The following is a 22680-nucleotide window of genomic DNA, read 5'->3' on the forward strand; positions in this document are numbered from 1 at the left end:
CATGCTTACGTTGCAGGAAAGAGGATCCTTCAACCTTGAACTGTATCTACACTTCAAAAAATTTCCATTATAAGTCCCAACATAATCTTGTGTGGAGATTTCAATAGCAACCTTTTAACCGAAAATCACTTAGTCGATAAAATGGTTTCAATGAATTTAATCCCCGTGAACACCACTGAATCTACACACTTCATCAGTCATACATCAACACTGCTTGATCTTTTTCTTGTAAGTGAGGCAAATAAGGTACTTACATATATATAGTCAGCTGCCTGTTCATATGTTCTCTAAGCACGACCTTATATATTTAACGTTTGATATTTGTGTCACAGTTTCTCCTAGAATCTTCCAGTTTCTTAAATTTAATAGTATTGATTCGATGGCCTTAGAACGGAGCGTACACGGTATAAACTGGGATATTATTTATACCCTGCAAGCCTCTCATTCTCAAGTCGAGTTCCATAACGTTAATTTGGTAGCATTATTCAATGAACATGTTAATTTAGTAACTAAAACAATAAGTTCAAATAACTACTCTACTGGGTGGTTCACGAGTAGTTTACGCGATCTCATGCTCAGGCGTGACCAAGTTTATAAGCAATGGAAGCGTTTTCGCTATAACGAACTTCACAATCTTTACCGCTCACCGCGTAACAGAGTTTTAATGGAAAATCGAGTTTTTTATACCCGTTGAAATGTTTCTGGGAACGGCAAAAGGATGTGGAGAAACTTACGATCTGTTGGTATCGGAAAATCTAAAGACAGTAACAGTGTAGACGTTGAATTAAATATGCTTAATAAAAAGTTTCATTAGTGGAACTGAAGATTCTTTACTCAGTCTTTTTCTACCAGTTTTGGATTAAGGGGAGTAAATTGTGCTGATGTACTAGAAAGCATACTTTCTATTAAATCTAATGCAGCTGGGCTCGATTGTGTACATCCTCTATTTCTAAAGATTATTCTACCCGTGTTATTGCCCTACTTAACACACATATTTAACACAGTACTTATGACTGGAGAGTTTCCTCCTCAGTGGAAAGTAGAAAAGATATTTCCTATTCCAAAAAATTCCCAAATGGATGATTTTAGGCCTATATCTATTCTACCGTACTTATCAAAAGCCTTAGAAAAATCATGCAACAGCAAATAAGCCAGTATATGAGACCAAGGAACATTTTAACAAACACACAATCAGGCTTTCGGAAGAACCACAGCTGCTTTACAGCTCTCATAAATGTTACAGAAGATTTCCGACAGGTTATAAATGAAGATGGGGTTACATTTCTAGTCCTACGGGATTTCTCTAAGGTTTTTGATATTGTTGATCACAATTCCTTATGTAGTAAGCTCCTAAATAAGTTCAACTTTTCCCCATGCGCTGTAAGGTTGATTTGATCCTATTTGAGAAATAGGATCCAAGCTGTTGAATCAAATAACATTCTCTCAGACTTTTTACTAACTGTGAGTGGAGTCCCTCAGGGTTCAATCTTGGGACCTTTAATTTTTTTGATTGTACATCATGAACTCCCATCGATTATTAGGCAATGTTCTGTACATTTGTACGCCGATGACGTTCAACTTTATGTTAGCTGCCCATTGGGTCTAATCGAGCACACTGTTAGCTGTATAAACGATGATTTGGCAGAAATATCACGTTGGTCTTCAGAAAATGAACTCCTTTTAAACCCCATTAAATTGAAATATTTGGTAATTTCTAGAAAAACACTGGACTTAACGTATTTTCCAATTGTCAGCTTAAATAACTAATACCGCTCGTAGCCTTAGATTTATTTTCAATCGAAATTTAACCTGGGACAACCATATAAATATTGCCGTTGGTAAGCCTTACGGTATCCTTCGTTCATTGTGGAACACACAATCTTTTACTCCCCTGGCTACTAAAGTTATAATTGCCTTAACTTTAATTATTATGCATGTACTAACTTATGGTTGTGAAATATTTTCAAAATGTAGCTATGCTAGTAAGCGAAAACTGAATGTTGTTTTCAATTCCATAATACGTTACATTTATGGTTCTATTTAAGCTTAGCAATAACCTTAAAGATGTTCTTACTTTGTATAAGCCATTAATGAAATAAATATGAAATATGAAATATGCAAACTACTTCTTAGCAGATGTCGCGAAAAAATTAACCTCGGTACACTTCTGTGGGCTGGACATCTCGATTCCATAAGCATAGAAGAACCAGTCCCGAAAGTCCTTTGAGGTGTATTTTATGGAAAGCCTACCAGCGAGCTATACCATGCTTACGTTGCAGACGCCTTGGCGTGTAGAACTGGATAACATCGGCTCTCTGTCGGGATAAATGTTGAATTTTGTTGAGTGAGGCCAGAACCAGATCCCGGTTGTCGAGCCGATGATGATGAAACAGAGGTTAGTGCTTTTTTTTACAAATTCGTCAGCGTTGCAGTTTTCTAAAAATGTTTCTTTTTCTCCCCATCCAAAAGGTGTGATTATTTAACTCTGTTGTCATCTCTTCAAAATTGGTCAACAATTCATGGTTATAAGAACAGAGTTCAATGTTTTTAAAATAGCCAAATGAGGAGTTTCTTGATGACCTGAATTTGTCACCTGGAACAATGGCTAGCTAGTAGGCTTGTTACTATAATTAGCTTATTCCGTTTTGGATATATGTATACATATTTCTAAAATCATGATTTTTTATTCCACAGTAGGCTTCAGGTCCTTTCACTGAACTTATGGCATCAATTTTTGATGTTATATATAAATTACGGTAGATTTCTCAAGGTTGTTGTTGGGTTTATCGATCTTTTAGTTAGAGCATTGCTTGGAATTATATGGAACAAAGATTTGGCTTAGATCAAGCTCCAGATTTCCCTCCATAAATCAAAACCTTTCATATATTTTGTCGTGTAATGTTTATGTCAAACAATAACTGCAATAGCATGGTAACATATAAACCTTGATATACAACTTACATATAACTATAACTATTCCTAAATTCATTAGCTCTAAAAACAAGTTTCTAACACGCGATGCGACAACCTCTACGTAAAGGTAGACAATCCTTATTTCTATTTCAACATATGGAAGCCACCAAAATCATGTGTGCGGTATCACTTTACGATACCATATCTAAAGTTATATAGAGAAGCAAGTCTCCCTCCACATTATATGGCATCGCGTTTCTTGGCTTAGGATTGATTTCCTAGGAACGCTATAAGCTGCATATTCCAACCATACCATTGTTAGACCGTAAAATATAGAACAAAACCACAAATCAATCGTTAGCGTTGAAGATTCACCCGAACAAGAAAGAGCTTGGTATGGTAAGTAATTGCGAGTACTTCACATTTTATGCTTCCATTTAACCACCCTATGGGATGGAATGGCACACTAAAAACCAAAATCCCTCACACTCTCCGTTCCAATCCAAGAAGCATAATACCACATTACCATGACATGCAATCGTCGTAGTGGGTAGAAAGTGAATTGTTAGGAGAGGCTCGTCCTCGTCGTCCTCATAATTTTTGTCGTTGTGACTATCGTTTGAGTTTGCCTTTGACTTCATGAAAGATTTAAAGAGGGTTCACAAAGTTGCCGTGAATACTTTCACTTTCAGTTCAGTCTGAAAACCGACACAATTGGCGACACAAATCTAGAAAACTTCTTGAGAAAATAATAATCGTACGCATATTTTGACATTATAAAGAAAGTTGTCAACTTATTTTTGACAAATGACGATGCTACGTGGCATTGATGAGAACTTTAGAGAAGAATATATGGGTGAAAATGCGAGTACGTTTCTGATATCCCATCCAGGTGGATACTTTAAAGGAACCTACAAGCCGATTTATTTGCGTGGATTCAAAGGAACGATTAACCCTCAAAAGAAGACTGAAATTCAATGGAAAGGTCAAACTAAGGAGCTTAAATGGCATGGACAAGACACGTTACGGAAAATAAACGGAGCTGCGTATTCTATGGCGAATGTTGGAAAATTAGTGAGACAACGAAGTGAGCGAGAAGTGTCAATTAGAGAAGCTCACATGGATGGATTCCGACCTTATGTCGTATACCATCCGGGAGGAATTTATAAAGGCTGCTACAAGAAGAGTCATTTCAGTGGATATGGGGTAAAGACTTTCGCTCAGAAGAATCTAATTTATGACGGTCAATGGAAGGACTCCAAGTGTCATGGACAAGGGACGTTGCGGAAAATCAACCCAGATGGATCATCATCTCGATTGTATGTTGGACAATGGATAAAGGGTAAACGTTGTGGCGAAGGTAAGATGTTCCATGCCGATGGAATTTATTATGGATTCTGGAAGGAGAACAAACGTTGTGGCCTGGGGATAATGTGGTACACAGATGGTGGGATTTTTATTGGAGAATGGAATAATGGCATGATTCATGGCAGAGGGATATTATTCTATGCCAATGGCAGTCGTTATGAAGGATTTTTTGAGAATGGCATGAAACATGGCGAGGGATTGTATATGCACAAAGAAACCGGGCAGATTCAAAAAGGAATGTGGTATCAGGATGTTTGTAAGACTTCGATGATGTTTGATGATTTCAGTCAAGAGGCTAGCAAGCCACTGAAGTATGATTTTAAAGAGGTTTTAATCAATTTTATTGTTATGTTATTGAGTATACTTTGAAATTATGGTTCTTTTTCAAATTTTAGCTCAAGCTTCTGGAACCAAACGAGGTTATCAAGAGGGTTTTTAAGGAGTACATGCCAAAACCTCAAAAAATAGGAAGGGTAAGTATGACATTTTAATGATTCATACATATTTTTGAAATCAATTTTGATTCTATAGAACTGTAGATACGAGCTTACAGAATTCAGTTTGAAAAGTGCTTCCTGAATGGAAAATTATACAGTATACAAAAGTTGATGGTTTTTGATCTTAAAACGATTTAACGACGTTAATATTTTCTTATCTAATCTGCACTTTATCCACCGTTGTACCCTTAAAGTTAGAAAATAATTGCAGATAGTTTCCCGAAGTCGACTGAAATCATATTTGAAAATTTAGTTTTTTTTTCGTTTGATTTTAAAAACTTTGCCAAAGCCATTCAAGTCAAATCAATGTTCATCAGTTTTTCTAGATATTTAATTTAATGGTATAGGTATCGATGTTGTCAAAAACGACAATTAATTGTTGTGGTTCAAAAATTGAAATTGTTTGCATCTTATCCTAACCTGGAAAGAACTTTAAAGCTTCCAACATACTGCAGTTTCTTTTAAACGGGTAATCACGTTCCTTGTCGATAGTCATGTGGCAATCAAGGCCATCACTACCATTTTCACAAAATCAAAACCTGTAAGACAGTGCCGTAGGGAGCTACTTTGCCCAGTAAAGCCAACGTGTGTAACCTTCGTTGGGTCTCAAGACGCCGATGAAAGGACTAAACAGATTATTCAAAAACAAATTACTACATCGGATTCAAAACGTTACAATGGGCAAGTGCAGACAAAATAAGGGACTTCATTTGCAGTCAACTGCATAACTTGAACGTACATTTTGACCAAGGCAACTAGTTAGCTTTTCAGGTTTCATAAACTTCAAACTCATAACTTTACTTCCCTAACTTCTACCTTCAGCTTACCTTACAAAAACTACCAACAAAATTACTGTCTAAAAAACGGCCCTCAGGCAAACTACAAGTCCATCCCAATTTGCATTTCGTATTGTAAAGAAATATTACTTATTTCCATTCCAATGTGATAAGGAACCCTTTGAAATAAAACAATAAAAGGAATTCTGCAGAAAATAAAGGTAATACAGTTTAGTTTTCAGTTCAATAAAAAAACAGGATCAATTGTCCTTTTAACATAAGTTGACTTGACTTTATAGTTAGGGAGATTGGGCAGGTAAGGGACATGAAAGTAGGGCAAGTTTCTAGCCTCTGATTGGCCAGCTGCCAAAAATTACCTTGGCAATTTTTATGCAAAGTTGACTGGAAAGTTAGCCAAGAAAAATCTCCCTTAATATTAAGTTAAGTCTACTTCTATCAAAATGACAATTGATCATGCTTTTTCATTCAATTAAAAGCTGAACTTTATTACTCTATGATTTATTTATCTTCTACACAACTCCATTTAATGTTTACTTGTCAATTCGGAAAAGAAATAAGTAATATTTCTTTACAATACAAAATACAAATCGTGGATGCCTGAGAAGTGTTTTTAGCCCAATAATGTTTTTGGTAGTTTTTGTACTATGAACATAAAAACTTGAAAAAGTAACTAGTTGCCTTCTACAAAATTTCAGTTCAAAAAATGAAGTTGACTGCAAATGAAGTCCCTTTCCAGTCAACTTTCCAAGAAAGTTGCCTTAATTGGAAAGCAATTAACTTTCAAGTCCATTATGTCACCTGAACTTGCCCATTGTAAAGAAATATTAACTATTTATTTTCAAAATCGATAGGCAAACCTTCCACAGAAAACATTAAATGAAGTTATTCTTACAATAAACAAACCATAGAGTAATAAAGTTCAGCTTTCAGTTGAATGAAAAAACATAATCAACTGTCATTTTAAAATAAGTTGGGAGATTTTTCTTGACTTACTTTCCAGACAACTTTCCAATAAAGTTGCCTTAATTGGAAGGCATTTTTTTTGGCAGCTCGCCAATCAGATACTAGAAACTTGCCTTACTTTCAAGTCCCTTATGTTGCCTGAACCTGCCCGTTCTTCTTGACTTACTTTTCATTAAAGTTGCTTTAATTGAAGGATAATTTTTTGGCGGGTGGCCAATTAGATATGTACTAGAAACTAACCTAATTTTCAAGTCGCTTATGTCGTCTGAACCTGCTCAATATATAGTGTTTTACCCTGGCGCTAAGAACCACATTTTTTGTTGTATTTTACATTTTTAGGAAGGCATAATTCAAAAACCTTATGTGATAGAAAAAATTATAAGACCACACTAATATTTAGGACAACTTAAAACTTTAAAAATATATTGTTTTGTTTGAAGGACAGATAATATACTTAATTTTGCAGAGCAGTGTAATCAATTTGTATTCTTTTTTTGAGGAAATTCGAAATGCTTGTATAAGCTTTCATTTTGAAAAGCTATGTGTAGTTTATAAAAACCATTTTTTTAGCATTCTTCTCTTATGAACCCAGCTATTCTGAAATTATTATATCTCACACAGAAGAAAGTGGAAACTTATTAGTAACAGTTTCTCCACACTAATGGATTTTTTTATAATTGTATTTCGGTATTTCTCTTCCTTTTTTTTAGAGATTGTCCAACTCTGGGTTTTTGTTTTCGAGTTTCTTGCATTTTAGACTTTTGCTTTCAAGATTATAGTTAAAAAATGTAGAATTTGTATAGGTACTTTTAAGTGGTTTATTTAAGCAACAGTTAAAGTCAGGGTCTATCAGAGTCATCAAAAGAAATAATACTGACTGTAACTGCAATCTTTTGAACAAAATTACCAGGTTTACAGCTATTTTATGACGTGTCTGTTTTTTTTTTTTGACAGGAGGAAATCTTCAAAAGACACTTGGCAGTATTCCACTGAAACCACCTACCTCTTCATCAGGACCAATCTTGAAGGATCGACTTCCGATTTGTCTTTCTTAATTTTGTACAATCACTTTGGGGGAAGTTTAAACTTTTAATACTTTCCCATATTTTTTTAGACCATAAGCTCGTGAGGCTTGGTTCTTCTTAATCTCCGAACATGGTTTCTTATATTCAAAACGGACTCCATTTCAGAATTAGTATAACTTTGCAGTCTCTGGTTGTGCGATACAGCGTATTTTTTAACAACTTCTGTAACCATTTCTATTTGTAAGTCACGATGTAGATCGGTATTTCTTATGTACCAAGGTGCATTAACTGTTGCACGAAGGACTTTGTTTTGGAATTTTTGAATGATTTCGGTATTTGTTTTCTTTGTACAGCCCCATAATTGGATTCCATAGGTCCAAACAGGCTTTAGTACTTGATTATACAGCATTATTTTGTTTTGGATTGATAAATCAGAGTTGTTACCAAGCAACCAGTACATTTTTCTATATTTCAAGTTTAGTTCTTCTCTTTTCTTTCTTTCCACTTAAGCTTTGCATCCGAAGTCGTTCCAAGGTATTTGGCCGTATTGGCGTAAGGTACAGCTTGATTATTATTGATTATTGGAATATTATTTATCTTTTTATTTGTAAAGTTTATATGCGAAGATTTTGTTTCATTGAGTTTGATACGCCATTTTTCGGTCCAAGCTCTCACTGTGTCGACGGCATTTTGTAGTTTTACTGCTGCCTTAGAGACACATTTGTCGGGTACCAAAATTGCGGTATCATCTGCAAAAGTAGCCATTATGGTGTGATTACCAACTGGAATATCCCTTGTGTATAGTAAATACAGGGTAGGACCTAGAACACTTCCTTGTGGTAAGACAGCTTCTATTTCTTCAATTCCGAGTATTCTTGATCGTACCTTACTCTAAACAATCGGTCTGAGATGTACGATTTCAATATTTCAAAGTACTGCCTGGGAAGATTCCTTTGCAGGTTGTACTCAAGTCCCTCATGCCAAACCTTGTCAAAAGCTTGAGCAACATCTAGGAAAATAACTGAACATACTTGTTTTTCTTCTAATGCTTTTTCTATTACATCCGATATTCTATGAACTTGATCTATCGTGGAATGTTTATTTCTAAAGCCAAACTGTTGGTTTGAGATTAACCTTCTTTCTTCTATGATTTTGCTAAGTCTCTTCAGAAGCAGTTTTTCAAAAACTTTTGCCACAAACAAACGATATTGGTTTGTAAGCCGTCACTTCTGTAGGTAGTTTACCTTGCTTTGGTATGACAATTACTTCAGCAATTTTCCAATGGTGCGGGACATACCGTTGCTTAAGGCATATATTTAATATATATTGGAGTTTTATGAAGGCTTTCAATGGCATTTCTTTCATAACCTGAGCAGTAATTAGATCATAACCTGGTGATTTTTTATTTGGTTGTTGATGACGTGTCTATGCAACAAAATGTGATATATGGTTGCTACAAGTCTTCAGAGAAGATAAATTATAGCTATTTTTATTTTTGCTATCGGACATTTGAAGATGAAATGTTTGACTGTTAACAATCGAATTGTTATTTAATGAACACCGTTTAATTTAATAAATATGATTTAAGATAATGAAAAATTGTTCAAATCATATTTATTAATGTGTAATGGTCATCTTCTGATGAGCCCAACCACTGCATCGGGGCGAAACGCATATTTGAACACCATGCTGGTTTATTTTTATATTCATTTTTCATGATTTTAAATCATATTTATTAAAATGAATATTTTACTTTAAGCATCATGACTATGATTTATTAAAACTTGGATATTTATTTTTTCTTTTCAGAAAATTACTTGCAGCGACTATATTCTTAAAATGAGAAGGTAAGTTAATTTTATATTATGTTTTTATTTTATTATTAAAATAATTGGTCGTATAATTATATACTTTTTGAGAGATAACTTAAACTTATTTTAAGTACTTAATATTTAAAAACAATCATCCATACTCCAGATATCTCGATTGAAGTTAAATTTTCATAAGACTCTTTGAATTTTAATATATTAAGTTTTGTTTTTTGTAGAAGGACATGAATTCAGCTCCAAGTAATTTGAACACAGTTCTATTTATGTCGTACTAATTAATGTCTAAAATCGAGTTACAAGGAATTTGAATGATATCTTTATACATAATTATACAAAATAAAAAAATAATAACAATTTTAACAATTGCAGTGAAAACTATTTTAGATACAAAATATAAATATCTATAAATCTATAAATTTAAAAATACATACAAAATATGTCTTTAAAGGAAGACTATAAATAAGTATACACACATCTATTGCAAGTAATGAGGTCAATATCAAGAAGTCATATAGTTTAACTACAAACAATCTTACAATTAGTCAAAACTAACGAATTGACAATCAAAAAACGGCAATAGAAATGCCAACTACTTACATATTTAAACTCTATTGAAAATTTACAATCTCACAATCCCAAAATAAATCATAAGAACGCGTTTCAAAATAATCAACTTTAGAAAAATATCTATATTAAATTACATTTATGTTACATAAATATATAAACTAGGTTTTGTGTCTTTAGGGTAAAATTAATTTTAAGAACAATTTAAATAAATTTTAAGTATATTCTCCTATTTAAATAAAAATTTAAGGTTGAACAAAATTAATTTAAAAAAAAGTATAAAAATTCTTCGATGACAATATTTATTAAGGCCAATACTGTTTTTCTTAGTATTGTTGCTTAGTAATTTATCACATTAGCATTTCGAGTACAGTCAAAATTGGTTTTCTACATCGTAATAAATTTATTAAAAAACTTGATTTTTATTATTTTTCAGTACTCAACTCCTTGAGCATAAAAACTAAATTAAAAGTATTTCCTTAACCATTGCTTTTTCTATTATTTTGTGGCTTTTGCCTTTTTTAAATCAGGGCTTCTTAGCTTATAAAGGTTTTAAAATCAAAATTTACTAGTACTCTAACTTGTAAAAAACTAAATCCAAATGACTTTCGACTCGCAAACTTTCCTGTTTGCGAGGAATGCCAAAATTTCTGTCGAACTTGAAGGCACTCTTCTTGATAAAACTAACTGATGGAAAATTTTCCAATTCCTCGCAGAGGCAGTTCACGTAAAAGAAGAACTTTCAAATACCACTGGTAGACCTTGGCAAGACAGTCCGACGCTGTTTGCGAGGAATGCCAATGGAGGTGACATAAAGTTTCTGTTGAACTTGAAGGCACCATTCTTGATAAAACTAACTGATGGAGAATTTTCCAATTCCTCGCAGAGGCAGTACACGTAAAAGAAGAACTTTTAAATACCACTGGTAGACCTTGGCAAGACAGTCCGACGCACTAACCAAGTAACCAATAAGCAGGCACGGGTCTTGAAATGTTTAATAATTGTTTCCAAACTTTCCGTCCTCCGCGTTTTAAAGGCTCTTAACCAATAAATTTGTGTCTTTCGGAAAAAAAAAGCCCTGGAGAAGGAAAACTTTTAATTTAGTGTACGATTAAGAAACTTCTTTTGAGGCTACACGAGAAAGTAAAGGGGAATGGGTTTACATAGCTATCGACCCTTTTCCTATTCTGAATCCGTTTCAGTATCGAGTAACATAAAAAGAATCTAGTGAAGCCTTCGCTCTTGTCTGGATTGAATTTAATCTGTTTTGACTGTACTTTTAAATGTTTTTGTTTTTCCTCTGGTTTTTTTTTGTTGAGTTATTACAATTTAATTATTTTGTTTATATCTTTTTTATGTATAAAATTAATATGGTTCATTATTTGTTTTTTATTTGCAGGAAACTTATAGAAGTAGGTCTCACAATTTAAGTGATCATCGGCGTCACACAGCTTTTACACTCATTTTCAAATATCACATTTAAATCGTTTGTTTGTTTTTATGTTTTGTTTAAAACTTTTAAGTAGCGATTATTTTTTTGCTACGAGAAAATTCTATACTACAAAAATTTACATAAAATAATTATTAAACAATTTCACCACTGGCTCCATAATTAAGTCCATTGTTACGATGATGATGATCCATGTGATCTTGTTCCATTTGTTCTTTGAGAATTTCCAATTCTCTTATTCCCGACACTGTGACCTCGTATTTGTGGGTGACCAGTGAACGATAGAAGTGTATGGCAAAAGCAAGAAAAATAACCAAAACCGGGATGAGGACAATACACGCAGACCAAGCTGCTGGTTGACTTAGATCGTAGAACTTCACCCAACAAAGAATTGCTATTTCGAGAAGGAACAATATCAGACCGAGCAGGGTGGAGAAGGCCCAGGCTGTTTCGATGTACCAATGGAGACGTTCGTGCGGTGATTCGTGGACAAGTGAGATACTGTGGAGATTGCAAACAACTTCGATATTTGGCAGTATACACGTACTAATCATCAGAGCTAGCATGTGGACTGCAACGAGCAGGGTTGTACAGATGGCGAATGCAACAAGCATTCCCGCAGGTACTTGTGTGTCGTTATTTAGTTGAACTTCAACCATTGCAACCTGAAATTGGAGAAGAATTTATGTAAATTAATAAAATAGACTTTAGAATTATTGCCAAAATAAAAATTAATTAAATTTGAGATTTAAGTGTAATTAAATGAGCTATACCTCTATAAATCTATCTTGCATGGGTTTGATATGTTGGTCGAAAAACAGTTAAGGGACCTACAGTTTTCTGTCAAAGTTATCATTAAATCTGTTGGAATTTCGAGAAAAGTCCATTCATCCTTCAAAAACATAGCTTTCTACGTCAATTAACGTGACCTTTCGTAATTTTGCTAAAGCACCCACTTGAGCTGCATATTGCCGGCTTTTTAAAGAAAAGACAAATAGTCAAATGCCTTTTCTGACTCATGGTTTATAATTCATACGTTTTTATACTATTTTCTTATTACTTGACAAATAGCCAAGAACTTGTTTAATAGATCTTTGAATTTGTTTATTTTCTGTTATTAATTTATTTGAAATTCGCAACGCACTATCTATGTTTAATATTGTAAAAATTGTTATGTGCAAAAGAGAATTTGTTTTCGAGAGGGTGCTCATTGGACAGTAAAGATGAGGACTCATTTTGCTCAAGAAAAAATACACTAAACTAAAATAAAACATTCAAAAACAATTTGTTTTTTGGCATACTTTTCAATTCTATCGCGTCTGGCCGATGACATTGTTATGAAATTGTTTTTTTTTTTCACTTGCATTCTTTTGTCGATAAAACTTAGATGTGATTAAAAATCTTTTGAAAATTGAACATTCGTGAAGACAATAATAATGGATATTGCTTTTTTTTCTTGCTTTTTAAATCTATTTTAAGATTGATTTCTTTTTTTTTTGTTGAAATTTCAACAATAAGGTGAACAATAAGTAAAAATCACTGTGGCGTGGTAAACAAAAGAAAACAAAAATTGAAGAAAATTAGCAAATCGATCATTGTCACTAGGTTAATGACTATATAGACAACAAATAATAGATATTTTGTTGCAACAATTTATTTCTTATAGGAATTACATTTAAACCAAACTAGCAGACCTGTAGTCGCTTTGCTTCACAATCTTTAGACTTTTTTTTTAGAATAAAGTTATTCAGGGCTATATGGCTATATATTATTTCTGCTTCTCAAGCTACTCGTTTCTGAATCTGGATAAAAGTTTTTTGAAGAGTTTGAAGAGTTTGAAGTTTTTGTCAATTTATTTTGAAACTATATAGACTTACCGGTGGTCTTTTGCAAAGTCTTTCTTTTTTTAAGAATCTTCATTTTATTTTGAACTTTTTTTTTTAATTTATTTTATTTGAAATGCCTTATGAGACGAAATCCTGGTAATAAACATAAATAACATAAAGTTTTTTTTACGGAAATATAAATCTGATTCCGATATAACTTGGTGGTTATGATGGCTACTTCTTGAAGATAATTCGGTATTAGAAAATACTGTTGAATGTGCCATTTTCTAAATGTCTAACCATACAAATTTGGAGCTGGTTATAAATACAACGAGTGTTTGGAATTATAACCAAATCCGAATACTTTGAACCAGGCTGTGAACTGCTGTACCCCATATATTGATTTAGACTTTCAGGTACGTTAATACGAATTCGCCCGAGATCTTCAGCTGAAACTTTTAGGGATGAAAGTTTTATCAATAGTTTTGATATGTGGTATTTTCAGTTTCAGTTTTCAGTGATAAGACCACCTAAAGTCCAAGATATTTAAACTGGCTAACTTGATCCAAAGTTGAGCCAGCCTTGATAGACAATGTTAAGTAGTGTATTCGATATGCTGAAGACTATATTTTTTTTTTGCATTGACACAGAATTTTTGGGCATTCATCCAAGATTGAATCTTAACAATATCATTATTCATCTGTTCTTCGTGTTCAGTAGCAGATCGCGCAGAATAAATAAGACTGATATCATCTGCAAATAATACTTGATATGAATTTAGAATCAAGTTTGTAAGATCTTTGATATATAGACAAAAAAGTGTTGGTCCAAGTACACTACCTTGTGGTACCCCCATCTCAACTGGCTGCTTTTAGCTTGTACATGTACATCCGTCCAAACTTATGTACTGATATCAATTTTTGAGGTAAGGTTTGAACCAATTAAATGAAAAACATCTTACTCCTAGAGCACAAATCTTTCGTATCAGTATTTTATAATTGACAGTGTAGAATGCTTTTGACAAGTCTATGAAAAGCGAGGTGCGAAGGTTGCGATTGTCTTTATTATTTTGAAGGTGTGATATCATGTCAATCAGAGCTGTTTTAGTGTCTGATTTTTTCCGGAAACCATATTGTGTTTTGCTTGACAGTTTATTTCGCTCGATATAGTTTAGTAATTGGTTGTAAGCAACTTTTTCGATAAGATTGGTAAAATTGAGATGGGACGATAATTGGGCTGTTTTCATAATACTTGAAAAGTAGCAAACTTTGAAGGATTTGATGATAAGTGTTGTTATCGGAACACACAAATCTTCTTTGCAATTCTTAATTATTTCGGTAGAGAGATTATCAATGTCCTTAGCTTTTGATGGATTCAATCCAGAAATGACATTTTAAATTTCACCAGGTGATGTCGGTTCGATTACAAAACTTTCTAGTTGCCTTTAAAATGGAAAGACTATATTTTCAGATGTGAATTTTGAGATGATTGTTTTGCCTATGCTAGAGAAGAATTTGTTTAGTTCAAGTTTTTGCTTTCCCTGAACAATTTTTCTGCAATGGACAATCCGTATTCTTTTTGGGTTTTATTATATAATAATAAACTATTTATACTCTCCCAGGTTTTCCTGTTGTCAGTTAAGGATTTTTCAAATTGATTCCCAAAATAATAATTCTTCATTTGTCGCTATCGAATTGTCACTTCCTTACACAATTTGCTAAACTATTTGTCTTTAATCAAGGATAACAATTCGTTGCATATATTGGTTTCTTTGTTTTTACTTTTATGGATGTGCTTTTGATGATGTAATTGGATTATCCTTAAGTTTTTCTTTAGCTTATAAGGATCGAAGATTCGAAATACAAGGCTTTCTTTGAGACCTGCGAATTTCTAGGTCAATAATAATAACATTGTGATCTACTAGATCAAGCTTAGCGTAATGTGCAACGATGCTATAAGTCGGGTTGTTTACAAAAAAGTGATCGATATTAGGTTCTTTACGTGTAACAATATTTTTGTTGACATTAAAATAGTTGTGCAAACGAAACAGGTTTAAATATTTTAGAAGAAAAGACTCTTTAATGTAAATAACAATATTGAAATCGCCAACAAACATTGAGTTCCGTTTAGAATTTTTTGAGATGTTTGATGCGTCTCACAATTCATTGAACTCTCTTGAACAAGTTGTATGCCAAAAATCAAATGTATTTTAAATTTTTTGACAAAATGCATTTTCTTAAACATCAGAATAAAGCAAATTTCTTGGGTTAAGCTGGGATCGGACAGTTTTACAGTAGGTATATTTCATTTATGCTTAAAGTAAAATAATATATTGCAAATGTTTAATACAGATCATTTTGAAATAAGCTTAGGCAAGTTGCAAGTTTTTTTTTTATAAAGCATGGACAAATGTTTACATCTACTTCTATTTGATCAATGGTAACGTTGATGTTCAAATAAGAAATGGATTTCAACAACGTTTGATAAAAGAGATCCAAACCAAATAGGAAAATATCTGCTGGGATACTCATTGGAAAACTCTCTAATTTGATTGAAAGTGAAAGCATATTTCATTAAAAAATAAATAAATAACAGGCCGTTGAGAACTAGGGCCTAGTGAACTTACAACTCTTAACCATTCACGTGTGCGAGTTATATCAGGAACGCCAGGGACCTACAGTTTTTTTTGTACCGAATCTGAACGGCTAGTTTCAGAAAGCACTTTTTATGAAAAGAATCACTCTTGGAAGATTTGACAATTCCTTGCAAGAGGCATTTATTCGATGTTGATTTCACAGTAGCATTCGACTCTGTCAACAAGTGGACTTTGATAAATAAATGAAAATCAGCTGTCCTGAAGCTGTCTTTAAATTCTTAGAAATTCAAAACACTCGCCGGTGTTCCACAAGGATGCATTCTGAGACCATTAGATACATGTACTTTTTAGCATTGTCGTTGAAATGTTCTTATCTTTGAGAATTTGTATTCGAAGATTGTTATGGAGAGCAGTTTCCTTTGAAAAAAAAAGAAATAAGTTGACTTTATTTTCGGTAACTAATTTAACGGCGATTTTTCGAGGCAAGAACGAATTGATCAGCTTAAATTTGATATAGAAGCAATTAGCTGTTAAAATAGATAGTTGTGTTTCAAATCTTATAGATGTGGTGTGGGTCTTCCACAAGGCAGTCATTTGGGTCCACTTCTTTTTTTTTTATAATCTTTATAAATGATTTAACTTCAATTTTTAAATTTTGTAAGTGCTTGATGTACGCCGATGATGTGAAAGTATTCAAAGCAACACCTTCATTTGAATTTTACTTATTAATGTAGTTCGACTACAATCATTTTCAGCTGAATAAATCGAAGTGTAAAATTTTTAGTGTATCTAAATCCTCATCTCTTATTGACTTTGAGTATAAATTCTATGATGTTAGTCTTCTGAGGATAATGTAAGTAAATGATTTTGATTCAAAGATTGACTTTAGATTTCATGTTGATTACATTGTATCGAATGGTAATTCACTTTTAGGTTTCTTGAAGCGGAACTCCAAAGATTTAAAGGATGCCTATACTTTGAAGACTTAAATTATGTCCATATTTCTATCTGTTTTATAGTCTGGTCTCCTTTTTATGAAAATAGTATTTTGAAAATCAAAAGAGTTCAGAAAAGATTTACTTATGCACTTCAATAACTTAACTGGGTTGGGTCTTTACCAGATTATAAATCAAGTAGCGCTCTTATTGCCTTAAAAACGCTTAAGTGTGGGAGACAATTCCAAATTGTTTTGTTTATTAAGTATATTATTGATAAGAAAATAACCTCTTTCGATTTGGTTTCATTAATTCCATTCCATGTTGCATCACGAGTTTTTCGCAACATAAGTGACTTATTTTTTCCACATCTTCATAGAACTAATTATGGTCTAAATTAACTATTAAAGCGTTCTCTGTATCTATTTGATATGGTTTATAATGAAATTGACCTTTTGTAAGAATAAAGTTTGTTTTAAGAACAAAATTCTTGAAATATGTATTTGATTAATTATTATTTAATTAAAAATTAAAACAAATTCCTTGTAAATATGTATAAACATATCTTAGTAGCTTCATTATTTTAAAGTAATTTTGTAATCAGCAATGACTTCAATCCTAGACTCCCTTGGCTCAGCTCAGAAGAAGTTCGTAAAAGACATCTAAAATCAGTTATTGTGACAAATATAGTCGATTGTATGAATCACTTCCTAACAAATGGTAACCTATTTCTTGGCAAATTTGGACAAGGAGTCGCTATTACTTGAGGTACGTGCAATGGTGAATTCAAAATTGTATATAAACATTTCTTTGTCAAAAATATTTGTCAAAATGCAGAAAAAATATAAAAGACTTGATTCATATTTCGTCATAAAGCTATGGTGCTTTAGTTCAAACAACTGAATTTGTGAACAATCAAATATTGATTTGAAGGCTTATCTATTATAGATCTGTGACTAATTATATAATAATACCCTTTTATCGAGAAAAAATTCAATAATAAATAAATAATTTCAATAATCTTGTTTGCTTAAAAAAGACAAATTTTTGTTAGAAATTTACGAAAGTATGTCTAAATTTTATTTAGATATGCCACCAATGCAACAAAATACTGTACTTAAAAATATCTTGAAGTCGTTTTATAACTGAAAAATAGAGGCATATCCATAAGTAAGGTAGCCAAAGTATTTCGGAAGTTCTCTAGGAATCATACTTATACTTATTTACTTATTATTTTTTTTTATTATAAATGCGAAAGTAACTCTTTCTGTCTGTTATTCAATCACGCCTAAACTACTGAACCAATTTGCATGAAATTTAGTATGGAGATATTTTGATACCCGAGAAAGGACATATGCTACTTTTTACCCCGGGAAAATGACACGTTCCTATGAGAAAATTCAGATGGGCCGATCGCTTTTACCCCAAAACTACTAAACAGATTTAAATGAAATTTAGTAAGGAGATAGTTTGAGACTTAAGAAAGGACATGAGTTACTTTTGACCTCTGTGAAAACAACGCATTCCTATGGGAAAAATTACTTTCCGGGGAATCTGATCGCTTTTAGTCCTAAACTACCAAAGATTTGAATAATATTTAGATAAAATTGGTATTACGGGAAAACAATGCATTCCCAAACTTATGAAATAGGTTTTCGAACATGTTAAACTTATCATACACGTATATTAACGCGGGCTTCGCGCGACACGTGCCTCAAGCTCTCAACGTTAGACGCAAACTGTGACTGTGATTTTAAACCTAAACTTTGCTATGCTCAACCTTTTATCGTCGAACTCGAACCATGTAGGTACAACAAATAATTCACTGGGTCTGTTTTCTGCTTCTGATAATTCTGTTTCGGCTGAGAAGCGGGCTTGGGTCGCACGCGGTAGACGAGGCAGGTGGTGGCGCCGAACTACCGAACGGGCACACACGTGAGGACACATTCAAATTGCAAAGAAATCCTGCAAAAATTGTATTTGTCGTATAAATTTAATTGTTTCTTTAATGATTTACTCGGTAAGTCTTTGGTCATTTAATTTACCAAAAGTAGATAGGTAGATTTAAGTTAGTTTCTTTAATTCATCTGCGTATTTCTTTTAATACCTGCTTAATTTCGATTTATTTTGGTTCCTTTTAGTCTGTAAGTAAAACTAAAATGTAAATAGCTACGACAGTCTTAATAATACGTATGTGATTGATCATATAATCCCATCTCAGCACAATTAAAACATACGTACAAAAATGTACAGCTCAGGTTTTTTCATACTACTATCACGGGTAAAAGCTAGTGTTACATAAATGGAAAAAATACACCGAAGTCTGAAGAAGTCCGTTTAAAATTTATTTTTGACACAAAGAAACTTTAATAAGAACATTTTTACAAACCATCAAATATCTGCAGTTAAATTTTGACGGTTTTCTGCATCTCGCAGTAGGCTAACTCTAACGCACCACATCCTCATAGAAGGTAAAATTGGAAAAATAGGGACTGTGAGAACCATCGCCTCTAAGTCATTAAGAAAGCCAGGTAAGTTTAGAAAACAAATTTATTTATTTATTTGAAAAATTTGAGAAGAATTTAACAAAGTCGTTAAAAAAATAATTGTTTTATTCAGCGCATGATCAAATCAAGTAGACATATGGCTTTATTTAAGCTTGCAGCAAATGGACTCCAAAATCTTGCAATACAATATTTCCTTTTAAAAACCATATATTAAGAAACATCTAAAAAAATATTTATTAAGTTGGGATATAACGGCAAGGCAATATGTTTCTAAGACTATATAAATACTTTACAGAACTCGATTCTTGTATTTATGAGATGTTATTAAAAATCATTTTATTGAACAACTTTTTCTGCAATTTGTGATTTTTACTATTCGATTAGCAAGATATAGGAAGGCCGAAAAGTATGCCTATACTGAGTTAACACCATTATCAAATTTGTACCAAAAAGTATCATTCCATTTTTCAACTACAAAATATAATCCTAACAAAGTCGTAAGGTTATGATGGCTTTTACGTATCTATCTACCTAAATTTAATTGTGAGATTCAGTAGGTAGTAACACGTACTTTTAAGGTTAGCTTAGTTCAATATAATAGAGTGGTTAAGTTCTATCTAATCTCTAAAACCCTTAAGATATTAACAGTCTATACTCTGACAGTATTTAAAAATCATTAAAGATTGGTATTTTGAACTCCAGGGGCCTTACTATGTAACTCGATTCTACAATGACCATGTATTTTGACTACTTTCGAAATAACGAGTATCGAATAGTTCTAGTAGTGCCAACTATATTCTTATGAACTTTCGAATAAACGAGGAACTACATAACTCCAAGGTAGAATTCAAAAAAATGAAAAATCGAAAATAATCACTCTACATCAAATGTGTTTGCGAGCGAGTTTTTTTCTTAAGGTGTACGAGTAAGTAGAATGTTGAATATAAGTTCCAACTACACTGCCAAATCGTGATTTTTGCCAAAAATGTCGGTTGGATTTTGGTTTTTCTTACTCATTTATTTCAAAATTCATCATCAGCGGGCACATGACTCTTTCGATTAAAGGCAAAAACTTCGGCAAGTATTTTTGACATGGTTTTCACCGATATGTTTTTGGTCACCTCCTATTGCCAAAAACTTCAATGCTGTTAACTTAATGATAATCCGAAAATCATTTAGTCTTCTGCGAGTAGTCATGTCGGATGATATGGTGTTAAGTAAGAACATAAATCGGTCTTTAGAAAGACGATAGTTCTTAACAAAAGTATATATTTTCCATTAAGAATGTTTAAATATTTTACCGTAAAAATATATATGTATATAGAGAAAGTTTTTCTCACTAAGCGAAATTATGTTGGAAGTATGTATCTTTTATTCTTCTGCGTTCAATTTGCTCGTAGCGTTCTTCATTTCCTTGCAAATTATTTTTCTCCAAAAAATTGATGTTTTATTCTTGTTTCTTGTTTTTTGTTTTTAAAACTGTCATCCAACTCGATACTCGTTCGAAAGTAGAACATTTTTTGAAAACAAGTTGGTATAACCGGCATCCTATTCTACTTTCATAAGTGGTACAATTCGGAAATGAGTTTCGAATAGAACCAAAAGTAGAACCAAGTTTAATAATTTAAAGTGTTTTTTATTTATTGAAATATTTTTTTTTAATGCATCAAGATAGTCAAACTGTTTCTTGAGTATATTTACAATAAAATTTTATATTCAATTAATTTGGATACTGAACCAAATTGGAGAAATAAGAAATATATGTATATGAAGGCTGCAAAATTTTGGCAAAGTTTGCAATAAGGTCGGGTGATAGTGAATCAACTTGTCAAGAAAAAATACATTCGATATCGTTCAATACAATAATATCGTTCGATAATTTCTACACTGCTCAAGATTTTGTAGTACAAAATGAATTCCTCTTTACAATTTAAACAATTTTCTAATAATTGATAAAAATAATTAAAATTTCGATGACATAATTTTCATTAATGCAGGTTATTGATGCATTAACCCTGCTGTCGCTTGAACACTTCATTTCTGTATGTTTGCCATCAGAATATAAAATATATATACGAACTAATTAAAATGCTTCGAATGTTAACCGAAAATTTATCGCAATTAATTAAAAAATCAACATGTTTGTTTCCTCTGCTGTTTTTCCTTATTGAAATTAATGAATTAATGAATTCCCATAGAAAATAATTATTGTATATTCCAAACGGTTCTGACTTCTAACTAATCAACCAGATAAAAACAAGTAGTTCACAAGCAATAAAACAAAACCAAATACAACAACAATGACATGAGAAATCTGTAAATAGGCAGCAAATTGTAAAGCCTATTATAGTAGAGAGTTCTAACTACTTCCATTGAAGAAAACCTATTTCGAGTGTAGTCTAAGCTTATTCCGGATTATTTTTGTTTTTATGGTTCATTGTTAAGCTTAAGTCAGGCATGAACAAAAATCACATCAAATTTTTAAATGAATAACAAATGAAACAAGAAATTAAATTAATAACAAAACAAACTTAAACTTACCATTGCAAAACCGGACAACAAGGCTGATGTCTTACTTGAGGCCTTGAGTTTGGCTCGACTTAGCTGCAACTTCCTCCATGATAGATAACTGGGCGAATGAAGATCCTCTCCGGACTGTGACATACTGCTGCTGGCGGTACGCCTAGGCTGAAAACGAAATTGAGACAATTGTTGTAAGCGATAGGGATTATTTAGACGCGCTGCAGCTGGAGGAAAATTCGTATTCGCATTGGCTGTAGATGGCGGTGTAAAACGCAACGGACTCGGCCGACAACAATCACAGAAATTATAATCGTGCGATAAATTATTACTATGATGGACGACGACGGGGCTGTTTAAGGGCGTAGTCTCCGATCGTGTGTTACAACTCAAATTCGAACGCGAACAACTGAGACTCGAATACATTTTCGTAGGAGAATAATTCAGATTTTTCAGCTTAAAGTACACGAAAATATAATTATTTTTTTTTGTTTTTTTAATTTTCTTTTTCTGTTTTCTTGATTCTTGATTTCTTTTGTGTGTGTGTTTTATTTCATAAAATTATAGTTAAATAAAATAAATTATCTTTTGAGATCACTCGAGGAGATTTTCCCAGAAAGTCTATGTGGGCAAGGGTGATGGCCACATACATTTGGGTGGATTTCGTTTGAAGGGGAAGTTAGAGGAAAAGACTGCACAATTTGGTTCAAATCACTCAACTCAGAACAGAGATCGGATCAAAGAAAGAAAAGGGTGAAACGGGTGCACAATTTTGTGTGATTTAATTAAACATTCACGATGGATTGCACGCAGAGCCATAGAACTATGAGTAAAACAATGGGCATATGAAAATTAAAAATAATTAAATAGTTTTCACCCGATTGTCGCGA

General features: G+C 32.7%; 2 protein-coding genes across 3 annotated transcripts in view; one reads left to right on the forward strand and one right to left on the reverse strand.

Annotated features, from left to right (window-relative positions):
* The first annotated feature begins 3537 nt into the window (after nt 1-3537).
* Nucleotides 3538-12151, forward strand: LOC129952331 (MORN repeat-containing protein 3). Its single transcript, XM_056064867.1, has 4 exons — nt 3538-4608; nt 4677-4754; nt 9373-9410; nt 11356-12151. Exons 1-4 carry the CDS (start codon nt 3721-3723, stop codon nt 11384-11386), a joined length of 1035 nt encoding a protein of 344 aa, XP_055920842.1. The 5' UTR covers nt 3538-3720; the 3' UTR covers nt 11387-12151.
* The window catches only part of LOC129952332 (calcium release-activated calcium channel protein 1), a 112023-nt gene continuing 98758 nt past the window's right edge, over nt 9416-22680 (reverse strand). For both annotated transcript variants that reach the window (XM_056064869.1, XM_056064868.1), the window contains 2 exons: nt 21812-21958; nt 9416-12071 (listed from right to left, as the gene is read on the reverse strand). In XM_056064869.1, the coding sequence (XP_055920844.1) occupies nt 11541-12071; nt 21812-21958 (678 nt within the window). In that variant the 3' untranslated portion in view covers nt 9416-11540. The remainder of the gene's footprint in view (nt 12072-21811; nt 21959-22680) is intronic.

The sequence above is a fragment of the Eupeodes corollae genome, chromosome 3 (genome assembly GCF_945859685.1).
Source record: "Eupeodes corollae chromosome 3, idEupCoro1.1, whole genome shotgun sequence".
NCBI classification, from domain to species: domain Eukaryota; kingdom Metazoa; phylum Arthropoda; class Insecta; order Diptera; family Syrphidae; genus Eupeodes; species Eupeodes corollae.

Excerpts from the sequence above, each read along its gene's own strand:
- LOC129952331 (XM_056064867.1), top strand. The coding sequence starts at position 3,721 with ATGACGATGCTACGTGGCATTGATGAGAACTTTAGAGAAGAATATATG. Across the intron at positions 4,609-4,676 it reads TGAAGTATGATTTTAAAGAG|CTCAAGCTTCTGGAACCAAA; the intron begins GTTTTAATCAAT and ends TTCAAATTTTAG. Across the intron at positions 4,755-9,372 it reads AACCTCAAAAAATAGGAAGG|AAAATTACTTGCAGCGACTA; the intron begins GTAAGTATGACA and ends TTTTCTTTTCAG.